At 36.3% G+C, this 27,844-nt stretch overlaps 1 protein-coding gene across 1 annotated transcript in view; it reads right to left on the bottom strand.

Annotated features, from left to right (window-relative positions):
- Positions 1-21,316, bottom strand: part of LOC126778717 (GTP-binding protein 2-like) — a gene marked incomplete at both ends in the record, with an annotated part of 86,817 nt that extends 65,501 nt beyond the window's left edge. The window contains one exon of the mRNA XM_050502340.1: positions 21,188-21,316. Within this exon, the coding sequence (XP_050358297.1) occupies positions 21,188-21,316 (129 nt within the window). The remainder of the gene's footprint in view (positions 1-21,187) is intronic.
- Between the last annotated feature and the right edge of the window lie 6,528 nt (positions 21,317-27,844).

Genomic DNA, 27,844 nt, shown 5'->3' with positions numbered 1-27,844 from the left:
AATTTTACCACATGAGATCTTAGCCCAGCAGTGGGACATACACAGACTGTTACTTTACTTTACTACTTTACAACAGATAAATTATAATACTTTTTTTTAATTAACAAAAAACATCACTTACGTATCATCGTAGAAGTCTTCCATATCATCAGAGCTGTAGAAGAAGTCACTCTCCAAGTCCTCGGAATTGAAATCACCAGCTAAATACATATCGTCCTTTATCCTGACCTTCTCCAACTTATCGATGACATTGTACACTCTATCGGCAAACTTTGTCCCACTTCTCGTTGCATCCTCATCATCATTGGTCGGTTTCCTCTTCGTCTTCTTAAAATCGTCTTCCGATTTCAAATCGTCGACGTTCTTTCCGATTTTATCGTCACAGACCTTTGGTATCGACGATTGATTATTCAACGGTTCCGGTACTTCTTGTGATGAACTCTGCCATGCTGTTGTTAGGTCGTCCTTTGCTGCCGATACTTTGTTCTTCTTCCTTCTGTTCTTCCTGCCCGAGTTGCTTCTGCAGTGTTAAATTTTCAAAAATCCTTCCTAAGTGCTAACGTATTGCGTAAAAGGAACCCGTATGCAAATTTTCATGTCGCAGTAGTTTGGGCTGTGCGTTTATATGCCAGTATTTTATATATATGTAAATGAAGCTCTTTGGGCTCTTCATTAAATTTAAATTCCACGTGCATTAACTTCGACTTAATACGTCCAAGTATTATCTGTTGTGGCAACACTTTGCATTGTCATGTGTCATTCTATAATTAGAGAAATTCACACTGGCTTAATATAATAAAATGTTAACGACGTTTTTTTAAAAAAAGAAACAATTCAGATTGTAAAAAAATATTTGAAGCAATAGCTTTTAATGTTGTTTCTTTTTACGGGTTAGTAAATAATTATAATTTGTACTCATACTTTGTTTGCAGAAGTAATTTGTGATATGATATAAAAAAGAATAAATTTCGCATAACATAGCAACGACTTTAGTTTTTATTTCAATAAATAAACTTATTACATATATACAAAGGTTTGTACATACCCTTGGGTGCGTCTGGGTTCTTCCTGCCGTTCTCTTGATCGTTTTTATGTTTTTTCTTATTATTCTGTCTGTTCGTATTGCCATCTGACGGATCGAAGAGGCTGAAGAACGAGTCCATTTTTGTCTGAAAAATTAGATTACCCATTATTGTTCGAATAATAATAATATCCTGGGACATTATTCACACACGGCCATCTGATCCCAAACTAAGCAGAGCTCGTACTACGGAAATCAGACAATTGATATACTACATATACTACTTTTCTTTTGTAAATACACACTTATATAGATAATTACAACCAGACTAGGGACAAACAGACATGTTCATGCACACGAATATCTGTCCTGGTGGGAATCGAACCAACAACCTTCGGCGTGAAAGGTAAGTGTCTACCAACCACGCCAACCGGCCCGTCAATAATGAAATTTAAATATTAAACAAATGGAAGAAATATGTATAATCCGCGCGCGATTAGAATGGTATAAGACATTTTGGAACCAAGACTCGCGTGAATTTTTGCTTTTTATTTGTTATTTTATTGATTTATGGTTACACAATTATTTTAGAATGTCTTACTTATACTTTTAGATTTAGTTATATTTATTAAGCTTATTTTTGTTTTGCTTTTAGAATACTAGTTAACACTCGCAGTTTCGCACGCGTGTTATAGGGGGGTGGTTAAGCCGTGAAAGCGTAACAGACATACAGTTACTTTCGCATTTATAATATTAAGTATAGATGATATTTTTGTTCAGAACTTCATTGCTTACGTTTCAACAATACAACAACAACCGAAGGGAGTCCAAGCGCTTGACAAACGGCTTTACATGCTTTCCGAGGCACGGGTATGAACACACATCTAACATCCAAACTCCGAGCTGCTATTGAGAACTTTCAAAAGAATAACCCAATAACTTTCTATCAGCCCCACCCGGGGATTGAACTGAGGACCTCGAGATCAGCGGCGTTATATATCGCTTCTAGACCAACAGGGTCAAAAGAATCCTTACTAATATTATGAATGTGAAAGTGTGTTTGTTTCTTTGTTACGCTTGTACGTTTTAACTTCTCGACCGATTATCATGACCGAAAAAATGTTGACATTGTAACAGAAAAGGACAAAGGACATACATCTGTCTCAGTCCCTCAAACATGGGTCAAGCTGCGGGCGAAAACTATTATTATATAAATAGATGTACTTCGCAGTGTCACCCTCTTTAAATTTAGACTCTTAACGTGACAATCGTGAATTTTCTTATTATAAATAAATTTAAATAGAGTTCACTGACACGATAAAAATAAAATTAGCATGCTTTGAATCCATAACAGCCTGTGAATGTCCCACTGCTGGGCTAAAGTCCTCCTTTCCTCTTTTTGAGGAGAAGGTTTGCAGCTTATTCCACAACGCTGCTCCGATGCCGGTTGGTGGAATACACATGTGGCAGAATTTCAGTGTAATCAGACACATGCAGATTTCCTCACGATGTTTTCCTTCACCGTAAAGCAAGAGATGAATTATAATCACAAATTAAGCACATGAAAATTCAGTGGTGCTTGGCCGGGTTTGAACCCACGATCATCGGTTAAGATTCACGCGTTGTTACCACTGGGCCATCTCGGCTCTATGTTTTGAATAAAACTACTAATATACATAATAACATTAAGCATATTAATAAATGAAAAGGAATGTTTGTAAGTATGTTTGTCGTTATGTAAACGTTCTTGAACTAATCATTCGATTGTGTATGAGTTTTGGTGAGGTGTTCTGTGTAAAACTGCGAAGATTTCTGACTCAAAAATAAGTAATTTTTTTTTGTCTGTCCTTCCGTAAAAACATTTTATTTAAGCCCTTAAAATATTACGGAGTTAGTAATCTCTATAATAACGCGCTTCTAACCACGAGGGTAATGCAGTAACCTGAGACAGCTCCTAACCTTCATAGAGGGATATAAGACCTTAAAGCGTAAAGCAGCAGTAGATACTTGTCTTTTTTTTGTATCTTGTAAAATGCTCGAATTCAGGGCGTCATTTTCTTTGACGTCAAAAAAAACCTGTCATAGTTTTTTCTTATAATCATTGTATTAAAGAAAAATCATGACGGCAACTTTAAAATAACATATATACTAATATTATCGACATTAGCTAGCCCTTACTACATCTATAAACATACTTACATAGGTACAAGTTCTGTAGACATATATGAATTTGCATATTTCGACCGTAATTTTTTCTACTCTTTAATTTATTTTTTTATGAATAACACTAAAGCTCAAAAAAAATAATCCTTTAACAGAGGAGAAGAAGGCACTGAACTGTTTTATCTAAAGTCTATATAATCTGATACAGTGAAGTGGCATAATTTCATCGGACTCACGTGTGGATTCTACCGAGACGAAACGACACGAATTTTTTTTTTTTTTTTATTTTCGCCGGGAGGGCAAATGACTCTACTCCACCTGATGGTAAGTGGTAGTAGAGTCCAAACGCGACGACGGCCAGTACAGACGGGGAAAACGTTCTGCACTAGCCGCCTTCGCCTTGCCGGCCCGCAAGATGCCTCTTCACGCCTCGTTTGAAGGAACCCGGGTTGTAAGAGGAGGGGAACACGTGAGCTGGTAAGGAATTCCATTTTTTGGAAGTGCGACAAAGAAAGGAGTTGCCAAATTTCTTTGTTCGCGATGGAATTGATGTCACAGTTAAGCGGTGACATCGAGAATTAAATAAAAGTATATTGTTTTATATTAATAATTACTACCTAACGTTGAAAATAACAAAAATTAAAACAAACTAAGCCTTAATTTAAAATTGGAACTCAATTTGAAAGCGAATATTTATTTGCTCATTCAATAAACATACGATAACGCGACCACAGAACCGCCAACTAATATTTATTGTATAGCTCTATGTATAATAATAATAATAATATCCTGGGACTTTATTCACACACTGCCATCTGATCCCAAATTAAGCAGAGCTTGTGCCATGGAAACCAGACAACTGATATACTACATATACTACTTTTCTTTTGTAAATACATACTTATATAGATAATTACACCCAGACTCAGGACAAACAGACATGTTCATGCACACAAATGTCTGTCCTGGGTGGGAATCGAACCCACAACCTTCGGCGTGAAAGGCAGGTACCTACTAACCACGCCAAACGGCTCGTCATATAATATAAATACTACTGCTAGGCTTCAAATTAGTTCCGCCCGAGGTTTTATTCACATTCCTTTTTTTATAAACAAATTAGTCTCATAAAAGGCTCGAATTCAGGGCGTCATTTTGTTTAACTTCAATTGGATAGAATGCGAATAAAACTGCGGGACAGCGCTTGTATATTTTGAAGTTTTATTTTAACAAATAAATATTGAAAATCGATTTCATAATTATAGTATTATTGTAAAATAAAAGCTTTATAAATTGTTTTGGCAACACATCATATTTTCATTTCTGGCATTGGTTATTTTTTTTTTATTGAAGTGGTATATTGCCAATTTCTGTATTTATTCTGGATGTTCCAAAAATGTCATTATATGTAACAGAATCGAACAAGCAATGTAATTCAAAATTATTTTATGTTATTTTTAGGAAGTACGAGTAAGCTGGCTGGTTAAGGTCTGTTCTACCTTTTTGGATAATACACAGTGGATTGTTTAGCAGAATTTCAGTGAAATTTGATAATTATAAATGCAGGCTGTCTCACGATATTTTTAAACGCAAACTAATCACATGAAAATTCACTGGTGCTTGTTTAGGTTTGAAACAGTCATTATTGTTTAAGGTAGTGTTATATGGTTTTCACTATGCCTGCTCGATATATATATTTAAAAAAAACACACAGAAAGTGACTTGGGAACAGATAAGTAACATTCCTTTTGAATACAATAACATAACATGAATGACAAATTTCATTATCAAAATAATCACAACAGATAACCGATAAGGCATTTTAATGTTTTTATTAGTCATAACAGATTAGAAAAAGTTAAATTTAAAAAAATCTTTTTGTATGTTTACTATAAAATATGTTTATAAATGTTATATTATTTTATAAGAAAGGGGGGTAAGGGGGGAACGGAACTACCATCTAAACCGAACCAATTGCCAACCTCACCTGCACGTGGTGCTCCCTGCTAGATAACAAACGAGGCTCTGGCGACCGATCAATGGCGGTATAACCATACGCACCATGATTGGAAAAAGGGAAACAGCGACCTTGAGGTACAAGTAACCTCTAAAATGTCTGGTGCAGAAGGCAAGGGGAAACCACTGCACTATTATTCCCTAGTTATCGTCAGCTTTATGGAAAAGTCTAAGAAAGAAATGGCCCCGAGTACCTGGCGTCCCTTAGATGGGACAGGGGTGCTAAGAATCTCCAGGTGTAAAAAACAACAAATGAAGATAGGAACGTGGAACGTCAGAAGCTTGAAGAGTCCTGAAAAAGTCTACAATGTCTACAAAGAAATGCAACGAATGAAGATTAACATCATGGGACTAAGTGAGATTAGATGGATAGGCAAAGGTAAACACCAAATAGATAATAATTACACCATGTATTACTCTGGTTCTGAGGATAGCTCCAACAAGTATGGAGTGGGAGTAATCATAAACACAAAATACATTAATACACCTGTTAACTTAGTACCAAAATCAAACCGATCCATGTTAATATCATGTAGACTCAAACAACTAAAGAAGAGAACACAGTACCACGCAATAGACGTGAGGAAACTTAAAGAACTTAACATCCAAGATAAAGTGGCGAAAGAAATAAACGAGTGGGCAGCAGATGAGAAACCTGGGATAATGCGTACGGTGGAGGAAGAGTGGTGTTCAATGAAGAACAAAATATTAAACATCAATAAGACACACTTGAAAAGAGATTGGATTCCTAAGCAGAGTTGGATGACAGAAAAAATATATGATCTTATCGAAGAAAGGAGAATCTAAAAGAATTCCGACAATAGTAAGTATACTGAGATTGATAAGAAAATTCTGCGTGAAGTTCGTTATGCTACAGATGCTTGGTATCAGTGCAAGTGTGATTTTGTGGAGGACCTTTATGCTAAACATGATGCATTTAACCTGCATAAGGAAATAAAATCTTTGGTAGGACACAAAAAGACGTCTCACCAACTTACGGATGAAAATAATATTCCCATATTAGATATATCAGGAAAAAAACACCTATGGGAACAATACATTTCATCAATATACCGACGCTTTCCGAAGCATAGCGGTAAATTGTGATCCAAATGAGGGATATCCTATCCTGAAAAATGAAGTCACAAACGCTCTTAAAAAAGCTAAAACGGGAAAATCAACCGGACCGGATAATGTTCCCATAGAGGTACTCAAACTTATTGAAGACGAAAATATTAACTTCCTGGTTAAATTCTTTAACTTGGTATACGACTCTGGCCACTTACCCAAAGACTGGCTAACCTCAACTTTTATTACGCTTCCTAAGAAGACCAACGCAAGAAGGTGCGAAGAGTTTCGAACGATTAGCCTTATGAGCCAAGTATTGAAACTATTTCTGAATATCATCCACGAGCGAATAAGAGCTAAACGCGACGAACATCTCGCAGATAGTCAGTTTGATTTTCGAATAGGAGTGGGCACGAGAGAGGCTCTTTTCGCAATGCAGGTTCTCGTACAAAAATGCAGAGACATGCAACAAGACGTTTTCCTTTGTTTCATCGATTACGAAAAAGCCTTTGACAGAGTACTGCATGTCCGTCTAATTGCAATATTACATGATATCGGCTTAGATGACAAAGATGTACGTATTATCCAGAATCTGTATTGGAACCAGAAGGCTACTGTACGAGTTGACAATGAGGAGACTGATGAGGTAGGAATAAAGAGAGGAGTCCGACAGGGCTGTATATTATCACCCACGCTATTTAATTTGTACTCGGAACAAATAATAGCAGAAGCAATTGAAGGCCAAGAAAGTGGAGTCAAAATAAATGGCCGGTATATTAACAACATCAGATACGCTGACGATACAGTCCTAATAGCATCATCTCCTTAAGAGCTGCAATTAATTATGAGCTGTGTTAATGAGTGCAGTGAAAACGCTGGTCTGAGGATGAACCTATCAAAAACGAAGATCATGGTGTTATCTAAACATAGCTTCGATGACATTGCTATCATTGTAGCAGGCCAAAAAATTGAGAGGGTGCGCAAGTACAAATATCTGGGGACATGGCTTAATGACACCTGGAGCTGTGAACAGGAGGTAAAGACTCGCATCGAAATAGCTCGAAGTGCCTTCTGCACGTTGAAAAAAGTACTCTGCAATCGCAGACTTAAGATCCCTGTGCGCATACGACTCCTACATTGTTACATCTGGCCTATACTTCTTTACGGATGCGAGGCGTGGACAATTAAAGAAGATCTCAAAAAACGTATAGAAGCTTTCGAGTTGTGGGCTTATAGACGTATGTTGGCCATTAGTTGGACTCAAAAGGTCTCGAACGTGGAAGTTCTGCGACGCGTCAACCAAAAACGGCAACTTTTGGAGACTGTCAAGAAGAGAAAAGTTGCATATCTCGGACACGTGCTTAGGCATGAAAGATATGAACTTATGCAACTGATTATGATGGGAAAAGTTGCCGGAAGGAGAGCTGTTGGGCGCAGAAAAAAGTCTTGTCTGTGCAACATCCGTGAATGGACGGGAATCGCGAGTGCTGTCGAACTCTTTCGCCTCGCGAAGAACAAGAAGGAGTATTTCAAGCTGACTGCCAACCTTCGCTAGTCGGAGTGGCACTCGAAGAAGAAGAAGAAATGATCCAGAGACTTCATTCGAATTTATTTCTAAATTTGATTTTTTTTACCAGTATCTATGCTAGTTGTGTACAAAACATTCTGCCTTGATAAAAATATATTTGTTGCTTATTACAAAAAGACTACTATTTACTTTATAGACTAATAGTCTGAGTTTCTTTCACTGGTTCGACACAGGGCTGGGTGTTACTTTTAACCGGTGGAAGTTTCTAGTTTGACTATTTATTTATTTATTTATTTAAGGAAAACAACACCATATAATACAAAATACAAGCATTAAAAATAAAAAAAATACAAAAAATAGAGCCAATTACTGTTTTCCATTGAGTTATGCAAACTTGATATCAGTAAACAGAAGTAGCAACACACAGTTTTGGTAAAAAAAAAAATGTAAGTAACAAAATATCTATAAAAAAAAATACAAAATAAATAAAATAAAAAAAAGAATGAATATAAATTAGGCGACACAGACTATGTTGTGGATGGGTGTCGTAGTGCTAACTGCACTGTTGTTTTGTGTGTGTATAAGTAGGTAGGTAGGTAGTAGGGAAGGTTTTATTTATGTGTTTAAGTGTTTGTATGTAAATTTTGTATGAGTTCGAATGGTTAAGTAGAATTTTGAGCCGTGAGAATGTCTTTTTAAATGATTTAATCGACCGATGAAAGATGTCGATGTGCGAGTATTTTTTATTATATAGTGTGAAAACGCGCGGCAATATAGAGTTTGCAGCGTAACGCGAATTGGATAAAGGGACGTGTAACAGATTCGAATATGCATAACGAGTTCGCTTTTTAGGTACATTAAGAAGAACGCGCGAGCGCAACTCAGGCGAGTCTAGCTTACCAGAGACCAAATCATGTAGAAATATCATATCTAAAGTTTCACGTCGATCTGTCAAGCTGGATATGCGATAAAGATTACAAGCATCCCTGTAGTTTGTGTTACTGTAAGTTTTAAAGTTCAGATATTTAATAAATTTCTTTTGTATGGCCTCAACTCCTTCGATATATTTAAAATATTGAGGATTCCAAACACAACTAGCATACTCTAATATGCTTCTCACATAAGAGAAATAGGCTATTTTTAGACAATTAATGTCGCGAAAAGGTTTGCATGTTCTATTTATAAAACCTAGTAGTTTATAGGCCTTATTAGTTATATAATCTATGTGATGATTAAATAGTAGTTTCGAGTCTAGGAGAACGCCTAAATCACGAACCAGGTTGGTTTTCTTTACAGGAACGCCATTCATTGTGTAACCATAAGTATGTGTATTTATTTTTCGAGTAAAAGTAATTTGCGAACATTTATTTACGTTAATGGAGATCCTATTCATTGTATAATAATTACATAATCTATCCAAATCACTCTGAAGTAATAAACAATCTTCTATTTTGTTAATTTTTCTATATACTTTTTTGTCATCGGCGAACATTAAAAAGTTTGAATATTTAAAGCAAGCACCAATATCAAACAAATAAGTATTATAGAGAAGAGGCCCTAAGTGTGACCCCTGAGGGACACCAGAAATAATATCAACGTAGTCAGAACAAGAGCCACCAATTCTTACAGCTTGTCTTCTGTTAGATATATAAGATTTAAACCAACGAAAGAGATCACCACGAATTCCTAAGCCGTGTAATTTATGTAGAAGGATGACATGGTCTACACGATCGAACGCTTTTTCGAAGTCAGTGTAGACCACGTCAGTTTGAGCACCTGAGTCCATATTATTGTGAATATCACTAATGAAAATTGACAAATTAGATACTGTAGACCGATTTTTCATAAAACTATGCTGATTATACGGAATGGCTCTCGCGAGGAAAGGGTATAGTTTGTGATATACTAGCTTTTCTAATATTTTACTTGAAATATTCAAAATAGATATAGGTCGATAATTTTCTATCTCTGTCTTGGGGCCTTTCTTATGAATAGGAACTATAAGTGCCTCCTTCCATTTAGCGGAAAACACGCCTTCCTTCAACGACTTATTAAATATTAGAGTTAAAGGCAAAGATAATTCAATAGCGCAAGATTTAAAAAAAATTGAAGGTATGTTGTCACTACCAGAGCCTTTTTGAGTATCGAGAGATGTTAATAATTTTAAAACTTCCTCTTCAGTAACAGTGAAAGAGTGGTAAGTATCGTCCGTCACTGAAGGTATTTCGTGTAATAAGTTGTCGTAGCTAGGCGCATGTTTAATAAAGACATTTTTGAAAAAGTCACTAAAACCAGAACATATTTCTTTTTCGTTATTGTAAATTTGATTACCACAGCGTAAGGAACTTGGATACGAACTTTGATTATTACGTTTGGAAGAAATATGTTCGTGAAGAAGTTTAGGTGAGTTTTTAATGCCTGCTTGTATTCCAAAAATGTAGGAGTCGTAGCATTCAGCTTGAATACGCCTTTGTTTGTCGCGAAGCAATTTAAATTCATCATAATCGAGAGGGTTACTATGTATTTTCCATTTGCGATGTGCAGTATATTTTTCTTTAGTTATAGAAATCAACGCTTTAGAGTACCAGACTGGATAGCTATACTTTCCACCCGAAAGAGACTTTGGCACGAAGGAATTCCTTGTTTCATACAGTATTTCATAAAAACTATGAAGTGACTCCTCACACGACTTATCAATGAACAATGCATTCCAATTAACACTAGACAGGTATTCTCTAATTTTAATATAATCAGCTTTATGAAATTTGTATTTTATATTTTTTAAAAGGCGATGTTGCGATATGAATATATCAGAACAATCTATTTCTAGTGCTGGGTGATACTTATCTTCGACTAATAAAGGATCGCACGAAACTGACACTTTTGGTGAGGTATTGGTAATAATAAGGTCTAAAATATTATTGGAACAATTGCAATGCTCATTGACTTGTCTAAGTCCAAGGAACTCAATAGTGTTCATAAAATTAGCTACAGCAGCTTGACTTTGTGTTGTACCCTTTTTTAAACACAAGGGTCCTCGATGTGTCCAATCGAGGTTGGGGATATTGAAATCACCCAAAAAGAATACATAATCATTAGGGTGGGATCGTATAACATTAGACAATGAATCTAGAGCCAGTGTGAGGCGATGAGAATGCAGAGAGTCACCCGGTATGTACGTTACACCAAAATGAATTGCGTGACACTGAGTATTAGCGAAAACTCGTGCTTTAACTGATATCCAAATAATTTCAATTCCCTCCCCAACAAATTCATTTCTAGCTTCGGCTTGAAAAACATTTTTAGCACATATTAATACACCGCCACCAATGCCTTTAACTGAAGTATACTTATTACGATCACACCTAAAAACATCATATCTATTATCACATATTTCATCGGCTAAGAAACTATCATTAAGCCAGGTTTCAGTAATAAAGATTAAGTCAAAGTCATGGCTAAGAATATTCTTATGTAAGTCATCCAATTTAGTGCGAAGACCGCGGACGTTCTGGTAGTAACAGTTTATCGATGGTTTCATGATGGTTGGGTAGAAATTAAAGCATTACTAAGACACTCATTAAAATGGAACAAAATAATTGTAAAGCTAAGTGATCTAAGACGGTCAAAAGTCAACATAACCAATATTAAAGCAGTATGTCTGAGAGTGTTTGTATGAGTGATGGAAAGTGTGTGTGCGTCGCCTTTAAGTGTAAATTTTTTTATTACAACTAAAAAGCAAAAATATAAGAAAAAGTATTGCGGAAAAGTGTAAAAATTAAAAAAAAATCTAATAATACATACAATTTTTTAGTTATTAAATCATTTTTATAAGGTCCTTTTCTGAGTTTATTGCGATGGCCTGTGATTTTTCGTTTTTTCGAACAAAAATTAGACAGTTTTTTGTCCACACAAATTTGTACGCTTTTTCGGATGCAAGTGATTTACATTTCTGAAGTAACATCTTGTTTTGTAGTGTAAGATGATCTTTCACGAAAATTTTATTTGGGTTGCCAGCAATGTTTATGTCTTTCGTCGTGATACCACGCGTTTTCTTTAGGCCGGAGAGAATACTGTCTTTAATAAGTCTGTTTTTAAGTTTAGCGACTATTACTTTTGGTCTGCCATTGATACTTCTTTTAGGTTGCACTCTATTTGCAAATTCAATATCATTACACTCTAGTTGAACACCTGCATGTCTACTAATATTAATTACAATATCTCTCACGCACTCATTTTTTAGTTCTGGAACGCCTATAATTTCTATATTCTGTTGCCGCACCCATTGCTGATGTTTTGAGTTTTGATAAATAAGATCATCTACACCTTCTTGTAACGATGATACATGAGCTTTTAAAGCGGAATTTTCCTCGGATAGTTTGCTATGCTCCGCTTGCAATTCCGTGTGAGATGATATGAGGCTCTGTTTTTTTTTTTTTTTAATTCTAAAAAAAAAGGGCTTATTCGCATAACACATGCGAACACAAGCGAACATGCCGCCCTGGTTGAGAATTCTTAGGAGGGTACAAAATATAATATATTAAACTTAAAAATACCTTAATTAATCACAGATCTAAGACTTAATTTGGACAACATTTTTGCGAGATTTGACGTCGGATCTGACAGAATGACATTGCATTGTCCAACAGACTTTATATCCAAATTAAGTCTAGTTCTAAGAGATTCGTTCTGAGCACATTCCATCAATACGTGCAAAAGATCATCAGGTACATTACAAGTTGAGCAGTTTGGAGAAGTTGATTTCCGCATCAGAAATGCAAACTTATTGCATGGGATGTGCCCAGACCGAAGCCGCAGAATTAATTTCGTTTCATTAAAATTCATGTTACTATTCTCAATCCAAGGATATCTGCATGGATGAGGCTGGATCGTACGGTACCATATACCTTTCTCCTTAGCTCTTTCGTCAAAGTACTCTTTCCATAAATCATAGCAATGCACTTTTAGATTTGGCAAGTAATTTTCAAATGAAGGTGTAAAGAGGACTTCAACACCGTCAGATATAGCTTCTTTGGCTAGTACATCTACTTGTTCATTCCCTTCTATGCCTACGTGAGATGGTATCCATTGAAAGAAAATTACTTTGTCATCTGATTGTAACTTAGATAGAAGCTTTAGAATCGCGTAAGCTACAGGTAACCCTCGACAGATCGAGGTACACCGAGCTAGGTGTTGAAGCGCGCTTTTGGAGTCTGACAAGATAACTACTTTACTGTAGCTTGTACACTCAATATAGCCTAAAGCCTCTAAAATAGCCACAAGCTCAGCTTCCATTATAGATACCTCTATTTTAATTTGGAATTTAGAATAAATGTTCAAATTGAAATCCAAAAATGCAGCTCCTATTCCATATTTGTCTTTCGAACCATCTGTAAATATTTTTTGACAGTTGGAGTAATTCAAATTTATGTATTTTATACAAGTATTTCGCAAACTAATTTGATGATACTCTCGCTTAGAACCGGTAAATCCTTCGATATTTGTTTTTAGAATGCTTGACATATCAATACTAGTTGCCCATTGATCTAATGAAAACATGCCTAAACTTGAGAAAGAGTTGCATGGTTGAGATTTGTACATCTCGGAAATTTGTGTAAGTAGAGGTTTTTTCTTGTTAGTCCAGAATCTGTTATGTGTCAGATCTGTTAATTGATTAATTAATGAAAAAGAAGTATTATTATAGAGTGATCTGTTTTTAAGCCAAAATTTTCCTGCCAAATATAATCTTCTTAAATACAAAGGAGGTAAACAAAGTTCACTCTCCATCACATGTATGGGAGTGGTCCTTATAAACCCTCCAATGTTTCGCATTGCTTGATTTTGAATTTTGTCCAATTTCGATAAATTGGTTTTACAACAGTTGTCATACAAAAATGAACCATAATCTAATCTACTTCTAAGTAACGTTATATACAGCTTACGAATATGTTTTGGATGGACTCCCCAACCTGATCCTGTTAACACCTTAAATATATTTAAAAACTTAGACACCCTAGACACAATCTCTTTAATATGTTTAGTCCATCTAAGACCGCGATCCAGCCACATCCCCAGGTACTTAACATTATCCACGACTTCCAAAACTACATCATTTAGAGTAATAGTAATATTGTGCAATTTGTGCCCTCTTGAAAAAATACATATTTTGCTTTTTGTTGATGAAATTTCTAAATTAATATCATGGAATTTTTTGGCTATACAATCAAAAGCAGTTTGTAATCGGCTTTGAATGTCAACTAAATTATCAGAAGAAGTAAATATTACAAAGTCATCGGCATATTGCGAAAAACTAATATAATCCATCGAATTAATAGTATCACATATATCAATTGTTGCAACATTAAATAGTAATGGAGATATAGGATCTCCCTGTGCAAGGCCTACTCCCGTACATCTTACAATTTTAAAGTCTTGGCCTTCAATAATCAGACATCGTTTATGTAAAAAATCCCACAAATAATTACAAAGCATACTGCCTACACCTAATTGATCTAATTTACAAATAAGATATGTAACATCAACATTGTTATAAGCATTTTCTACGTCTATAAAACACCCCACTGTCATTAGATTTTTACTAAATCCAATTTGTACACTAGATACGAAGTCTGTTAGATTATCTAAGCAAGAGCGGGTTTTTCTAAACCCTTTTGTTTGTTCGGAAAATATATGATTTTTTTCAAGATACCATTCGATTCTATTCTTTAAGATAGCATGAAAAATTTTGCATATACATGACATCAGGGATATTGGCCTAAGAGATGATACTTGGGTACAGTCCCGGCCAGGCTTAGGAATGAGAAGTATGCGAATGTATCGCCATTGATTAGGAACTATATTACTATTGAGGAACATATTATAAATTTTTAGTAACGTAGTCTTTCCTATAGTAGGTAAATTAAAAATCATTGAATATGAGACATCGTCTAAACCTGGTGCCGTGTCCTTAGATTTTAAACATTTTTCTAATTCATGTGTCGAAATGATGGATTCTAATTTTAAGTTTCGAGATGTACAGCGAGGGTGGCATGGAGTAACAAAATCGGGTGTGAGGTTATTTAACATCGTTTCGGCTACAGTTTTGCCCACCATTCGCTTAGCAAATTTGTGTCCTTTTATCCATCTCATTCGCATCCACATTTGATTAACAGAAGTTTCCTCATTTATTGAAGATCAAAAGTCCCACCATTCCTTATTCTTTGCTTTTCTAATGAGCCTTTGAACGTCAGATATTTTGGCTTTCAGTTCTTCTAATTTAATAGGTGTTGGGTTTTTCCGAAACTCTGATAATGCCAGTCTCCTTTCCGCTACGGCTTTAGAAAGTTCCGGTTTCCAGTAGGTTTTTGTGACAAATTTAGGACTAGGGTTGACACATACCTTAGTATATGGAATGCATAAATTTGCTGCTTTATTAATTATGTTAACAAAAACATCGTAAGCTTTTTGGGGTTCAACTGGCAAACTTATTTGTACTAGGTCATTTTCTATCGATTTCCTATATTTTTCCCAATCTGCTAATTTGTAATTCCGTTTTTTGTTAAATATAGGGTTATAGTTAGAAGATGTTGATAATTTTATGATGAGGTGGTCGCTGCCTAGACATTCATTGGTAACATTCCAGGAGAACCCCAATGCAATATCCGACGAAACTATAGAGATGTCAGGACTCGACTTTTGTAATACACCATTTGCAAGTTTTATGCGCGTATGGCTACCATCATTAAGCGTAACAAAATCATGGTCCATTAGTGCGTCAAATATTTGCATTCCTCTGACGTCAGTTTTATTGGACCAGTTTGGGTGGTGTCCATTGAAGTCACCGAGTATTATAGTCCTTCTATGAGAAATTGAGAATATAAAATCCCAATCTGCGTTTGTTGTACAAGCACTCGGGGGGCAGTACACTGAAATTATGTTTTCTAATCTTTCACAGTTCAATACCCTAACAGAAATAATCTCAATGGCTGTATTTCCACTTTGAATTGACAGAGGCTCTGTTTTAAAGGATCTATGAGCCACTATAGCGACACCCCCATAAGAGTCATCCCGGTCCAACCTGTAAATATTATAGTTTGTAAGTTTGAATGTATTTACTGAACTAAGCCACGTTTCACACAATGAAGCAAAATGTATTTTTTCCTGACACAGTAATTGTTCCAACTCAAGTATTTTTGGTTTTAAGCTTTGTGCATTCCATTGCAATATATTAATATTAATACTGTTCATAATTAAATATTAATCCTTGAAAAAAAGGCAAACTTGAGATGTTTTGTAATATCCAAGAGATAATCCACTCGACACAATTTTGCTAACTTTTCTATTTTATCATTTATTGAAATATTGCTGTTACAAAAAATATTAATAAATTCTTTAACTAGACAAGTAAACGGTATATCTCTTGATAGTCTCTTTCCCTTTTGCCTACTCTTTTCCCTTTTCGAATAATAAGACACACTTTCCTCGGAGTCTGTAACCATCATATTTTCTTCATCGCTGTTTGCTTCCAGTTCTTGTTTTTTTTCCTTTTCTTTGTTCTTCTTTTTAGCGTCACTTGTGTTTCTATTCTTTACTTTATTAGTAATTTCTGTCTTCCTCGCACGAGTTGATGCAACTTGTGCATACGTCAGGGCTTCCGTGGTAGATTTCGCCGGGGATTGATGATTTGTAGGTGCCGGCGTTGGGGCACGAGGATCAGGATAACTTTGGTTCGCTGGGAGCGTAGCCTCCTTTGCATTAAGTTGCGGCGGAACGTACATTGCAATAGCTTTTCGGTATGAGACATTAAACTCGGCCATTATTTCCCGTATCTTTTTTTCCCTACGATATTCCGGGCAGCTACGATCTAACGCCATGTGGTCTTTAGAGCAGTTAATGCACTTATACACTGTCGTTGGGCAGTTATCATGTTTCCCACCACACTTTGGACAAAATACTGTTTTCGTAGGACACATCTTAATAGTATGCCCGAACCGCCAGCATCTAGAGCATTGCGTCACTGGAAACATATAGGGCTCAACTTTCACTTGCATGCTATAAATGTGTATGTAGGCAGGCAAAGACGGCCCTTTAAATCCAAGCCTGACTGCTTCACTGTCTGTCCAACCTCCCTCTACTTCAGCTCGACGCTTAAGTCTTTTCAAACTAGCTACCTCATATACGCTAGTGATCGCATCTAGCAATTCTTCTTCAGACAAATTCAGCTCTATATGTTTGATAACGCCATAGGAAAGAGCAACTTCCATCGGTCGTTGAAATCTCCATCCCAACCCGAGAAGGTATTCGCAGGAAGTTAATTTCTCCATACTGCACGCGTTAGTTACCTCCACGATTATTTTATATGGGTTTATATATTTAACGCGGCTTATGTCGGTAATTCCCTGATCCCTGAATATTTTGGCTAAAGCAAATTGTTTGGGTAAAATATTTGTTGAGGAAATGCAAATATCTATAATACCCCTCACTTCCCTTCGCCTTGCTTTTCTATTTCTGATTTCAACCCATTCCTCATCCCCTTCATCTTCCCTGCTTCTTTTAGCTAGTCTATTTTCGCCGTATTCAATAATTGGTGAGGGTACTATTATTTCTTCCTCGCATACTTCTCCCACTTCACTCAAGATTGGATCCACACTCATTGCGATAAGGTCTAAATATCACTAACCGGTCCAGTCCACTAGAACCGGCTGTTAGCAAACAATTCCGAGAACTGATAAGCGATACTCACAATATAATAAAAACAATGAAAAACGTCCAAGCAATATAACAATTACTCGCACACTATTATTGTAACAATTTAAAATACGATAAGATTATCATAGTCCTGTCACCGTGGCGTCACGGAAGGGTAGATAGGCAAACATGGTATAACTAAGAATTTAATGTTTTTGAATGTACATATTTTCAAATATAAAGACTTATAACCTTTTACTGTTGCGATTTCTGTTTCTCTTTTTTAATTTCGAATAGGAAGGCTAATGTAATTTTGGTGGTAATTCTCCACCGCGTCATTGGCGTTTTAAGAAATATTAACCATCATTTATATTGTCAATGTGCCACCAACATTGGGAACCAAGATGTAATATCCATTGTGTATGTACGTTATTCCATAAATCTAGTCATATAATTATTTAATATTAACTAGAAATTGGATGTATGTGTGTACATACATAAGAAGCCATTAGTTCCATATTATATTTTCATATATATATATATATATATAAGCCTTTATATATTGCAATATTATTTATACATAAGCATAGACGTTTTGCATGTATGTTATATACGTAATAAAAACTCTGACACTGATTAATTAACTGACTGAATAAAAATGATTTTTTAAAGTGAAAATTTGCTCGATCACATATGATGGTTTATTAAAAATTTGTCCGCTAGTGTTAAATATATGAAAGTTTATATGGATGGTCCACATTTTTTTATACAGTGTTGCCAACTTGGGGTTTTTCCCCCTAAATAGGGCTATGTCAGATGAAATCAAATAGGATATTTTCAGGTTAGACATTTTTTAGGAGGAACATTTTTTAAAGAAATTCTCTCCGGGGATTAACTCTTCAGCTTCATTTAATTGAGTATATTTCAAGTTTACTAATGCTACTTGCAGTACTTGATTTGCCTTTTTTTTAACATCATATTATAAATGTATTTTGTATTTGTTTCAATTCATCCGTCAGGAGGATGCTTCTAAGAGGTTGGCAACACTGTTTTTATGTAACATAAAAATACCATCATCGTTTGTCGTTTTTTGTAATTAAATCCGCAAGGCGAAACGTCCCCCACGCAATCATGAAGTGAACACGACAAGAAAACTTGTTACAGATACAATTAATATATTTAATTTATCTAGAATATTCTAGAGAGATCTCGAATTTTACATTGGAGCCGTGTTCTATAGAATTCATGGTATGTTCTTGACCATAAAATATTTATCTGAGGATAAAAAAAATGATATTACAATATAATATTAACAAAGTCGGTATTTGTCCCGACTGAGTAGGTATCATTTAATTTGTTTAAAAATGTAACAGCATTTTTACCCACAGCTGGGATAAGGCGTCATCTCCTTATTACGAGTACACACGTATAGGATCTCTACATGATAATCGAATAAAAACTTCTGGATACGAAGCCTTATAAATATTTTTTTTTATAGAATAGGAAGGCGGACGAGCATATGGGCCACCTGATGGTAAGTGGTCACCAACGCCCATAGACATTGGCATTGCAAGAAATGTTAACCATCGCTTACATCGCCAATGCGCCACCAACCTTGGGAACTAAGATGTTATGTCCCTTGTGCCTGTAATTAAATACTCAATATTTAATTTAGTTACTAGAACTCACGACTTCAACAAGATAATAACGAACGTACCTTGAGTGAGAACGCCTATGAGCGTCGACTTGCCCGCCTAGTTCGCCCCCATCACCGCGACCCGCAGCTCGACGCTCTGCTGCGTGTCCGCCAGCTGCGAACCGAGTACGTACTGTAGCGTAGACAGGTTTAGACAGAGATAGAATTATCAAATCTTTTGACCCTTATCGTGTAACCAGTTTTGGTTTTGTTGAAACTTGACAGTTGGTGCGTTCATTGTGTTTTATGTTCAATTTTCGCTTATATTTATGTTAGAAAACGATTCTAATCCAGTGTAAAGGCCGAGAAACAATCCTTATATCATATCGATGGTTATACAATGGAGCAGTGTCGTATTATTTCATGTTAAAGCGACAGATAATATAGTTTCTCAGTGATGTTTATTTATGCCATAGCATGACGGAACCTTATATCGCATTTAAATCCTAAAGATAATATGATTTTCCAGTTTTTATTATTCATAACCTATAATTATTTATCATGTAAGTGCTGAAAGCATCGGCTAAAAAAAGTCCCGATATTCGATAAAAAATATCGACTCGTCGACAATGAAACAAATAAATACGGCGTCCATTAATAAACTAAAGTGCTTCGTTATATGTATATATGTTATTTTAATTTATTCGTTATCCTATTTATAGTTTTCTAACGACAACATGATTTAACATTCTTCATGAATTTATAATATTATTAGATTCCGAGTCAAGAGGGTAACATAGAAATATATGTGGCAACCATTTTTTATGAGGAGAACGCTAATCCAGTACCATATAAAGATGCCGAAGTACTATTGATAACGGAAACAAAAACAAACAATGTAACGGTTTTCGGGTGTAGGAGGAAAACAAAAAAATATTATAATAAAAAAATGTACAATAAACATTAAAAAGTAAAATTTAATAACCCTATTTAGTTTTAATTAAGTCCCGAAAATCTCCCAAAACAGGGAACGCGGGTACTATGGCAACGTTATAAGCACACATCGACAAACCATCTCCGTCTCGATCGCGGCCTCGCGGCCCCTCGGTGTACCAGTTCCAGGCGTGCCCACCTGGCGGATGTACACCTCGGCGACGGCGCGCGCGGGCGCCACGCGGCAGGTCCGCGTGGCGCGCCGCAGTCGCGCACGCCCACCACGTACACCGCCGCGCCGCCGCCCTAGCGCAGCCACCACTTCAGCTGCGGGGGGGGGGGGGGGCACGTGTTGAGGTGTCGGGGTGACAATACGATATATTTTTACTGGTGGGAGAGCTTTGTGCGAGCCCGTCCGGGTACGAGGGGGTGCCTCGTCAGATATTCTACCGCAGACCAGCGGTACTCGGTTTTGTTGTGTTCCGGTTTGAAGGGTGAGTGAGCCAGTGTAAATACAGGCACGGGGGACATAGCATCTTAGTTCCCGAGGTTGGTGGCGCATTGATGATGTGAGCGATGATTAACATTTCTTACAATGCCAATGTCTATGGACGTCGATGACCACTTCCCATCGGGTGGCCCATATGCTCGTCCGCCTTCCTATTGTATAAAAAAAAAAATATCTCGCTGAATGTCAACCGCCTATCAAAATTCATTTTAATTAAACGATTCGCTAACTAACAGCTTCACACGTGTGTATCCGGGGCATTATTATACTTTTGACATGCCGCTTAACGTTGTACGTCACTCGAAACGGCGCCACCTATCGGCCCCAAGTGGAACTACGAGCATCGCATCGATATATTTCACGAGCACAACCTCAATAAAATTGTCACTAACGCCCATAGACATAGGCATTGTAAGAAATGTTAACCATCGCTTACATCGCAAATGCGCCACCAACCTTGGGAACTGAGACGTTATGTCCCTTGTGCCTGTAATTATACTGTCACGCGGAACACAACAATACCAAGTACTGCTGTTTTGCGGTAGAATATCTGATGAGTGGGTGATACCTACCCAGTTAGCTACCTAAGTTATATATAATGTTATATATTTAATATTATTTATTATTCACTTGCGTCACCAGGTGCTGGAAGCGTCGCTCGCACGGCGAGACCAGCTGCAGTTTGTACTCGACGTTCCCGAAACGAGGCTCCGGGGGTAGACTCCCGTAGCACTCGTCGCCGGAATCGTCGGCGTCGGATGTTCTGAGGGCCAAATCGAATATATTTAACATTGATCTTATTTCGATTAATGCCATCCGCGTTCGGTGAGACCGACTCACTGTTTATGATCTCCTGGTACATTAACACTGTAATCCTAACTGAAACTAATTGACTCTTTTAATCTAATCGTTCGGTGAGACCGTCTCACTGTTTATGTTCTCCTGGTACATTAACATCATAATCCTAATTCTAAATCTTTGAAACTAATAATAATAATATCCTAGGACATTTTTCACACACGGCCATCTGATCCCAAATTAAGCTCTTACAAAACTCGTGCTTTGGAAACCTGACAACTGATATACTACATATACTACTTTTCTTTTGTAAAGGCGCGGCCAGGGGGCTACGCCGCGGGACACGAGCGGCCCACTTTCGGAGGCTGTCCGCCCGAGACTTGCAGAGGACGACGGGTGGGTCGCTAATTCAAACCTTATTACTAAATAAAAACTTACAAGTATTTAAGACAGAATATATATACGCGGCCAGTATTCTAGAATTTTAGATTCATCACTCTCCGGTGAAATGTTGACATGATGATGATGATGATGAGTGAGAGAATGTTCTTACAGAGTAGCCATACTGGTTGTAGCTTTATATTTAAAATTATATTATACAAACGATTTAAAAATGCTTTTTTGAATAACGTTTCTACCGCCAAATAGCAATACTTAGTATTATTGTGTGCTAGTTTGAAAGATGAGTTAGACAGTGTAACTATAGGCATAAGAGACGTAATATCTTAATCCCCAAGGTTGATGGCGCATTACGATGTTAGGGGTGATTAATAGACTGTGACAAAATCTATGGGTAGTGACGACCACTTACCATAAGGTGGTCATTTACCAGCGTACCTATACGAAATTAAAAAAGTGATATATTTTTTTATTTTCAAAATTCATTGTTACAGATATCAGAACTAGTCCACTCATCGCAAGCTTCGGATAAGAATCGAAAGAACGCGAGGAGACAGAACAAGAATATCCTCCAGGACATCGCCAATGTGAAGAACAGCCTCACGAAGACATCGGACACGAAGTGCACGAACGTGTACGTGTCGGACGACGGGAGCAAGTACAGCGACGCGCACGTGTCGAGCGACACGCAGGACAAGTGCGTGTGTGACGACCTGGTGTTCCTCGAAGACCCAAACGACCCTAGAGGCTGTATATACTTTAAGGTGAGCAGAAAACTCTACTCGTTTTTCGTTAGATATGCGATTCCATGCGATTCGCTACCAGCTCTGCTGTATTGTACACTACAAACACTTCTCGATCAATATATCTCTATATATAACACGACACTGTTACACTTAACCACTTATATACACTTTAGTTTTACTTACAAAGTTCCGATAAAAACTTCACAGATAACCAAAACGCTAAATATATATGACTATAGATTTGTATATGTTTGCACAGCACATTGTGTGTGTGTGTGTTTTTTTATCCGTAACATGAATGTCTTACTGCTGGGCTAAAGGCCTCCTCTCCCTTTTTTGAGGAGAAGGTTTGGAGCTTATTCCACCACGCTGCTCCAGTGCGGTTTGGTAGAATACACATGTGGCAGAATTTCAGTGAAATTAGACACATGCAGGTTTCCTCACGATGTTTTCCTTCATCGTAAAGTACGAGATGAATTACAATCACAAATTAAGTACATGAAAATTCAGTGGTGCCTGGATAATCTCGGCTGTTTTTTTATATGCTAGCAATATTAGCACAGACTGTGCAATATAATATGTAATGTGGTAATGAATTAAATTTGATTGAACGTAACAGGCATCCGTGCATGTCCTGAGACACTCCACGGCCATCTACCCAGAGTTCCAGTGCTCTGTGCATGTCGGGAACATGCGTCAGACGGCTATTATCGAGGTAACGAATACATACATCGAACTCACTTTGCGGAGTGGAATTAAATAGTTTAATTTTGGTATAGTTGGTGGTGTTGCGTAAAATACTTAAGTATGATAATGATATTTATTTTTTTATGTTATATTCCTGTTTAGCGGTAGAATATCTGATGAGTGGGTGGTAAATACCCAGGCGGGTTTGCACAATGCCCTTACCACCAGTTACCACACACTCATAATATATTCTGCCGCCAAACAGCAATAGCATTGTTGTTGGTGAGAAAAACAGTGTTACTACAGGCACGAGGGACGTAACATCTTAGTTCCCAAGGTTGGTGACGCATTGGTGATGTAAGCGATGGTTAATATTTATTGCGGTGTCAATGTCTATGGGCGGTGGTAACCACTTACCATCGGGTTGCTCATCTCATCGCTGACCACGGGTATATTTTTCGCTTTAGGGTATAATGTCTCCGAACAACGTGCTGAGGGCGGGCGAGGGTGCTGTTCAGGTTCGCCCGCTGTCCGGAGTACCTCGTGCGGGGCCGCCGGCTGCTGTTCACGGCGGGGCTGGGGACCAGGTACCGCTCAACGAACCCAACGATAACTTCTAATTACAGTTGAATTGTTGAGCCAATAAAGTATATCGTCAGCTCAGTGTTGGTATCCGAGATCGCTAGCTCCTCTGACTTTTACATATTTAATATATAAGTGTTCGGTGAAAGAAAATCATCCATGCATCGAAGCAGGTTGTGGAATAAGCTCAAACCTTCTCCTGAGAAGGAGAGGTTTTAGCCCAGCTGTGGGACATTTATAGACTGTTATTGTTTTGAATCATATTGGAATAAGTTTTGTTCTTAAGAAGAAATGTCTTGGACCAGCTGACACTTTTATACTATAATAGCAAAACCTGGTAGGCGGCCGGTGATGTGGTACAGCGCCATCTAGCGGCGTTACAACGAAGTGGATATTATAAAGTCATCCATGAGACATACATCTAAATTTCAACTATAATGGTGATTCAAACGGTCCGAACTCTATTAATCACAAACAGATACACAAACAGCCATTTTTATATATTAACGAAATTGTTTTGTTACAGAGCCATTGGCCGGGTCACGCAAACCTTCCCGTACATACCATGAATTCTATAGAACACGGCTCCAATGTAAAATTCGAGATCTCTCTAGAATATTCTAGATAAATTAAATATATTAATTGTATCTGTAACCAGTTTTCTTGTCGTGTTCACTTCATGATTGCGTGGGGGACGTTTCGCCTTGCGGATTTAATTACAAAAAACGACAAACGATGATGGTATTTTTATGTTACATAAAAACAGTGTTGCCAACCTCTTAGAAGCATCCTCCCCTAGCACCATCTCGAAAGCCCCCCGTTTCCTCCTGACGGATGAATTGAAACAAATACAAAATACATTTATAATATGATGTTAAAAAAAGCAAATCAAGTACTGCAAGTAGCATTAGTAAACTTGAAATATACTCAATTAAATGAAGCTGAAGAGTTAATGCCCGGAGAGAATTTCTTTAAAAAAATGTTCCTTCTAAAAAATGTCTGATCTGAAAATATCCTATTTGATTTCATCTGACATAGCCCTATTTAGGGGGAAAACCCCCAAGTTGGCAACACTGTATAAAAAAAATGCGGACCATCCATATAAACTTTCATATATTTAACACTAGCGGACAAATTTTTAATAAACCATCATATGTGATCGAGCAAATTTTCACTTTAAAAAATCATTTTTATTCAGTCAGTTAATTAATCAGTGTCAGAGTTTTTATTACGTATATAACATACATGCAAAACGTCTATGCTTATGTATAAATAATATTGCAATATATAAAGGCTTATATATATATGAAAATATAATATGGAACTAATGGCTTCTTATGTATGTACACACATACATCCAATTTCTAGTTAATATTAAATAATTATATGACTAGATTTATGGAATAACGTACATACACAATGGATATTACATCTTGGTTCCCAATGTTGGTGGCACATTGACAATATTGTAAGGACGGGACTAGGTAAATAAAGTAGATGTTTAAGGTTTGAAGATAAATTTATTACTGCTCCTCAATACCATGTGTCAGCTGCTTATATACTACACTACATGCCCTACCAAACAAAAAAAAAAAAATGTTGGATACATTAACATTTTTTTTTTTATCAAAATACAATATGAAAAAGTAAAATAAAATTGAATATAATAATAATTAAACAAAATAAAACAAATATGTAAACAAAGGTATAATAATGCAGTGCTGAAATTTAATATCAAATATCATAATAGGTACAGTCATAATCACAAGTCTTAATAAACAATATGTTTAATGATCATTCAACATAAAGTCTTGTCCTATTTTTATGAACAGTTTTTTCTTTACCATTGACTAAAATTACAACATTCGGTGATAAATCTTTAACAACTGTATATGGACCTAAATATAATGGATCAAGTTTGCTAATATTTTCATTTTTAACCAATACTAAGTCTCCTTGTTTATACTCCACTGGGTTTATACTTCTATCATATTTTATTTTTCTTAAAGTTTTACAATTTATGAGGTTTGTTTTAGCATCATTTTGTGACTTTTGTAACCGGTATTTTAGTTCTATTGCATAATCATCAAAATTGTAAATTGGATCTATTGTCGACCTAAGATTACTTGGTAAGTTACATTGTTTGCCAAACACTAATTCGTATGGAGTAAATTTTGTACTCGAGTGTACAGAAGTGTTATACGAAAAACACCAGTAAGGAATCCATGAACTCCATTCCTGACTATGACTGTTAACTTGCATTCTTAAATAAAATGTTAAATGTTTATGACTATTTTCAAGTGATCCTAAGGTCTGATGGTGGAAGGCTGTAGACTGTAATTGACTTATATTTAAAATTTTACAAACCTCTTCCATTGTAGAATTTATAAATTCAGTTCCTCTATCGGTCACGATCTGCCGAGGGATGCCATATCTAAGTATAAAATTATTTACTAGAGTTGTAGCTACTGTGCGCGCATCCTTACCTGCTATCGGATATGCCTCGACATATTTGGTGAGGTCGCATTGGAGCGTTAAAATGTAATTATAATTATTATCTCTTGTCAATGGACCTACCAAATCTAAATAAATCTTATCAAAAGCTGAATTTCCACAGTCCGTTATGGTCATAGGTTCTTTTATGGTATTTAAATATTTATAACGTTGACATTTACTACATTTTTTTACAAAAAGCTTAACATCATGCTCTAATCCTGGCCAAAAATATTTTTTACGAATGTTATTTAACATACGTCTTATTCCTGCGTGTCCGCTAGTGGGCAGGATATGATAATCGTTTAATATAACTCTTTTCGTATCGTCGTCTATAATTTTTGTAACTCCTTTAATTACGCATAAACGGGGTCCGGACCACTTACGCATTTTATTAATAACCTGAGCTAGCTCTTTAATTATTTGAAAATTATTCTCATCTTTTATTACATATAACGTATTTATTTTTAAATCGATACAAAATGATTCCATTTCCCTCACAGAGACAGCTCGTGTACACTGGGATTGGGTAAACAGTTTCACAAAAATTGTACGATTTGACGACGAGTATGCATAATCACCACGCTCTAATGATACGCATTTTTTAAACTTTCTCCATTCTTCTTCATTCACAAATACCAACTCCGTGTAATACTTCGGTAGTTTTAACATCTCTACAACTCTTGGGTGATCAGTCCAATCGTCAGTAGAAATATTAGAAACCGAAGTAGAATTACAAGGTTTTTCATCAAGCTTCTTCTTTTGTGCCCTTGTAAGTACTGACATAATATGATCATTCATCGCCTTTAATTCTTCACTACTAATTTCTATGCGTGACAATGCATCTGCAGCTACATTATCACACCCTTTCACATAAGTAACCTTAAAATCATACTCTTCAAGTATTAGCCGAAATTTTAACAATCTACTGGAAGGATCTGTCATATTGTATAAAAATATTAAGGGTCTATGATCTGTTTCTATAATGAACTTTCGTCCATAGAGATACGGTCTAAAATATTTAACAGACCAAACAATCGCTAAAAGCTCTTTCTCAATCGTTGGATACCTACGTTCAGCTTTATTTAAACTACGACTGGCGTAAGCTATTGGTCTACGATCAGCATTACATAAAATCGAACCTATTGCATACCCTGAGGCGTCTGTCTGTAGTATAAATGTGTTATTATAATCGAAAATAGGATATTGTAATATTGGAGGGCTCATTAACATTTCTTTTAAAGTACTAAATGATTTTTGACAGTTTTTATCCCAATTAAATATTACATTTTTACGACATAAATCATTTAATGGAATACAGATTTGGGCGAAATTCGGAATAAACTTTCGATAATAGTTCGCAAAGGCTACAAATCGTTTGAGCTCGTCTACGTTTTTAGGAACCGGATAATTAATTAACGCCTTAATTTTTTCTGGATCTGGTTTAATGCCGTCCGCTGATACCACGTGTCCGAGGTATAAAATTTCTTTTCGAAGAAAATCGCACTTATGAGGATTTAATTTTAAATTAACTTTTCTAAGCCTTGTTAAAATATCTAACAAATTTTTATTATGACTATCT

The sequence above is a fragment of the Nymphalis io genome, chromosome 27 (assembly GCF_905147045.1).
Source record: "Nymphalis io chromosome 27, ilAglIoxx1.1, whole genome shotgun sequence".
Classification (NCBI taxonomy): domain Eukaryota; kingdom Metazoa; phylum Arthropoda; class Insecta; order Lepidoptera; family Nymphalidae; genus Nymphalis; species Nymphalis io.
Note: the sequence above shows the minus strand (reverse complement) of the source record. Positions and strands in the feature narration are given on the sequence as shown.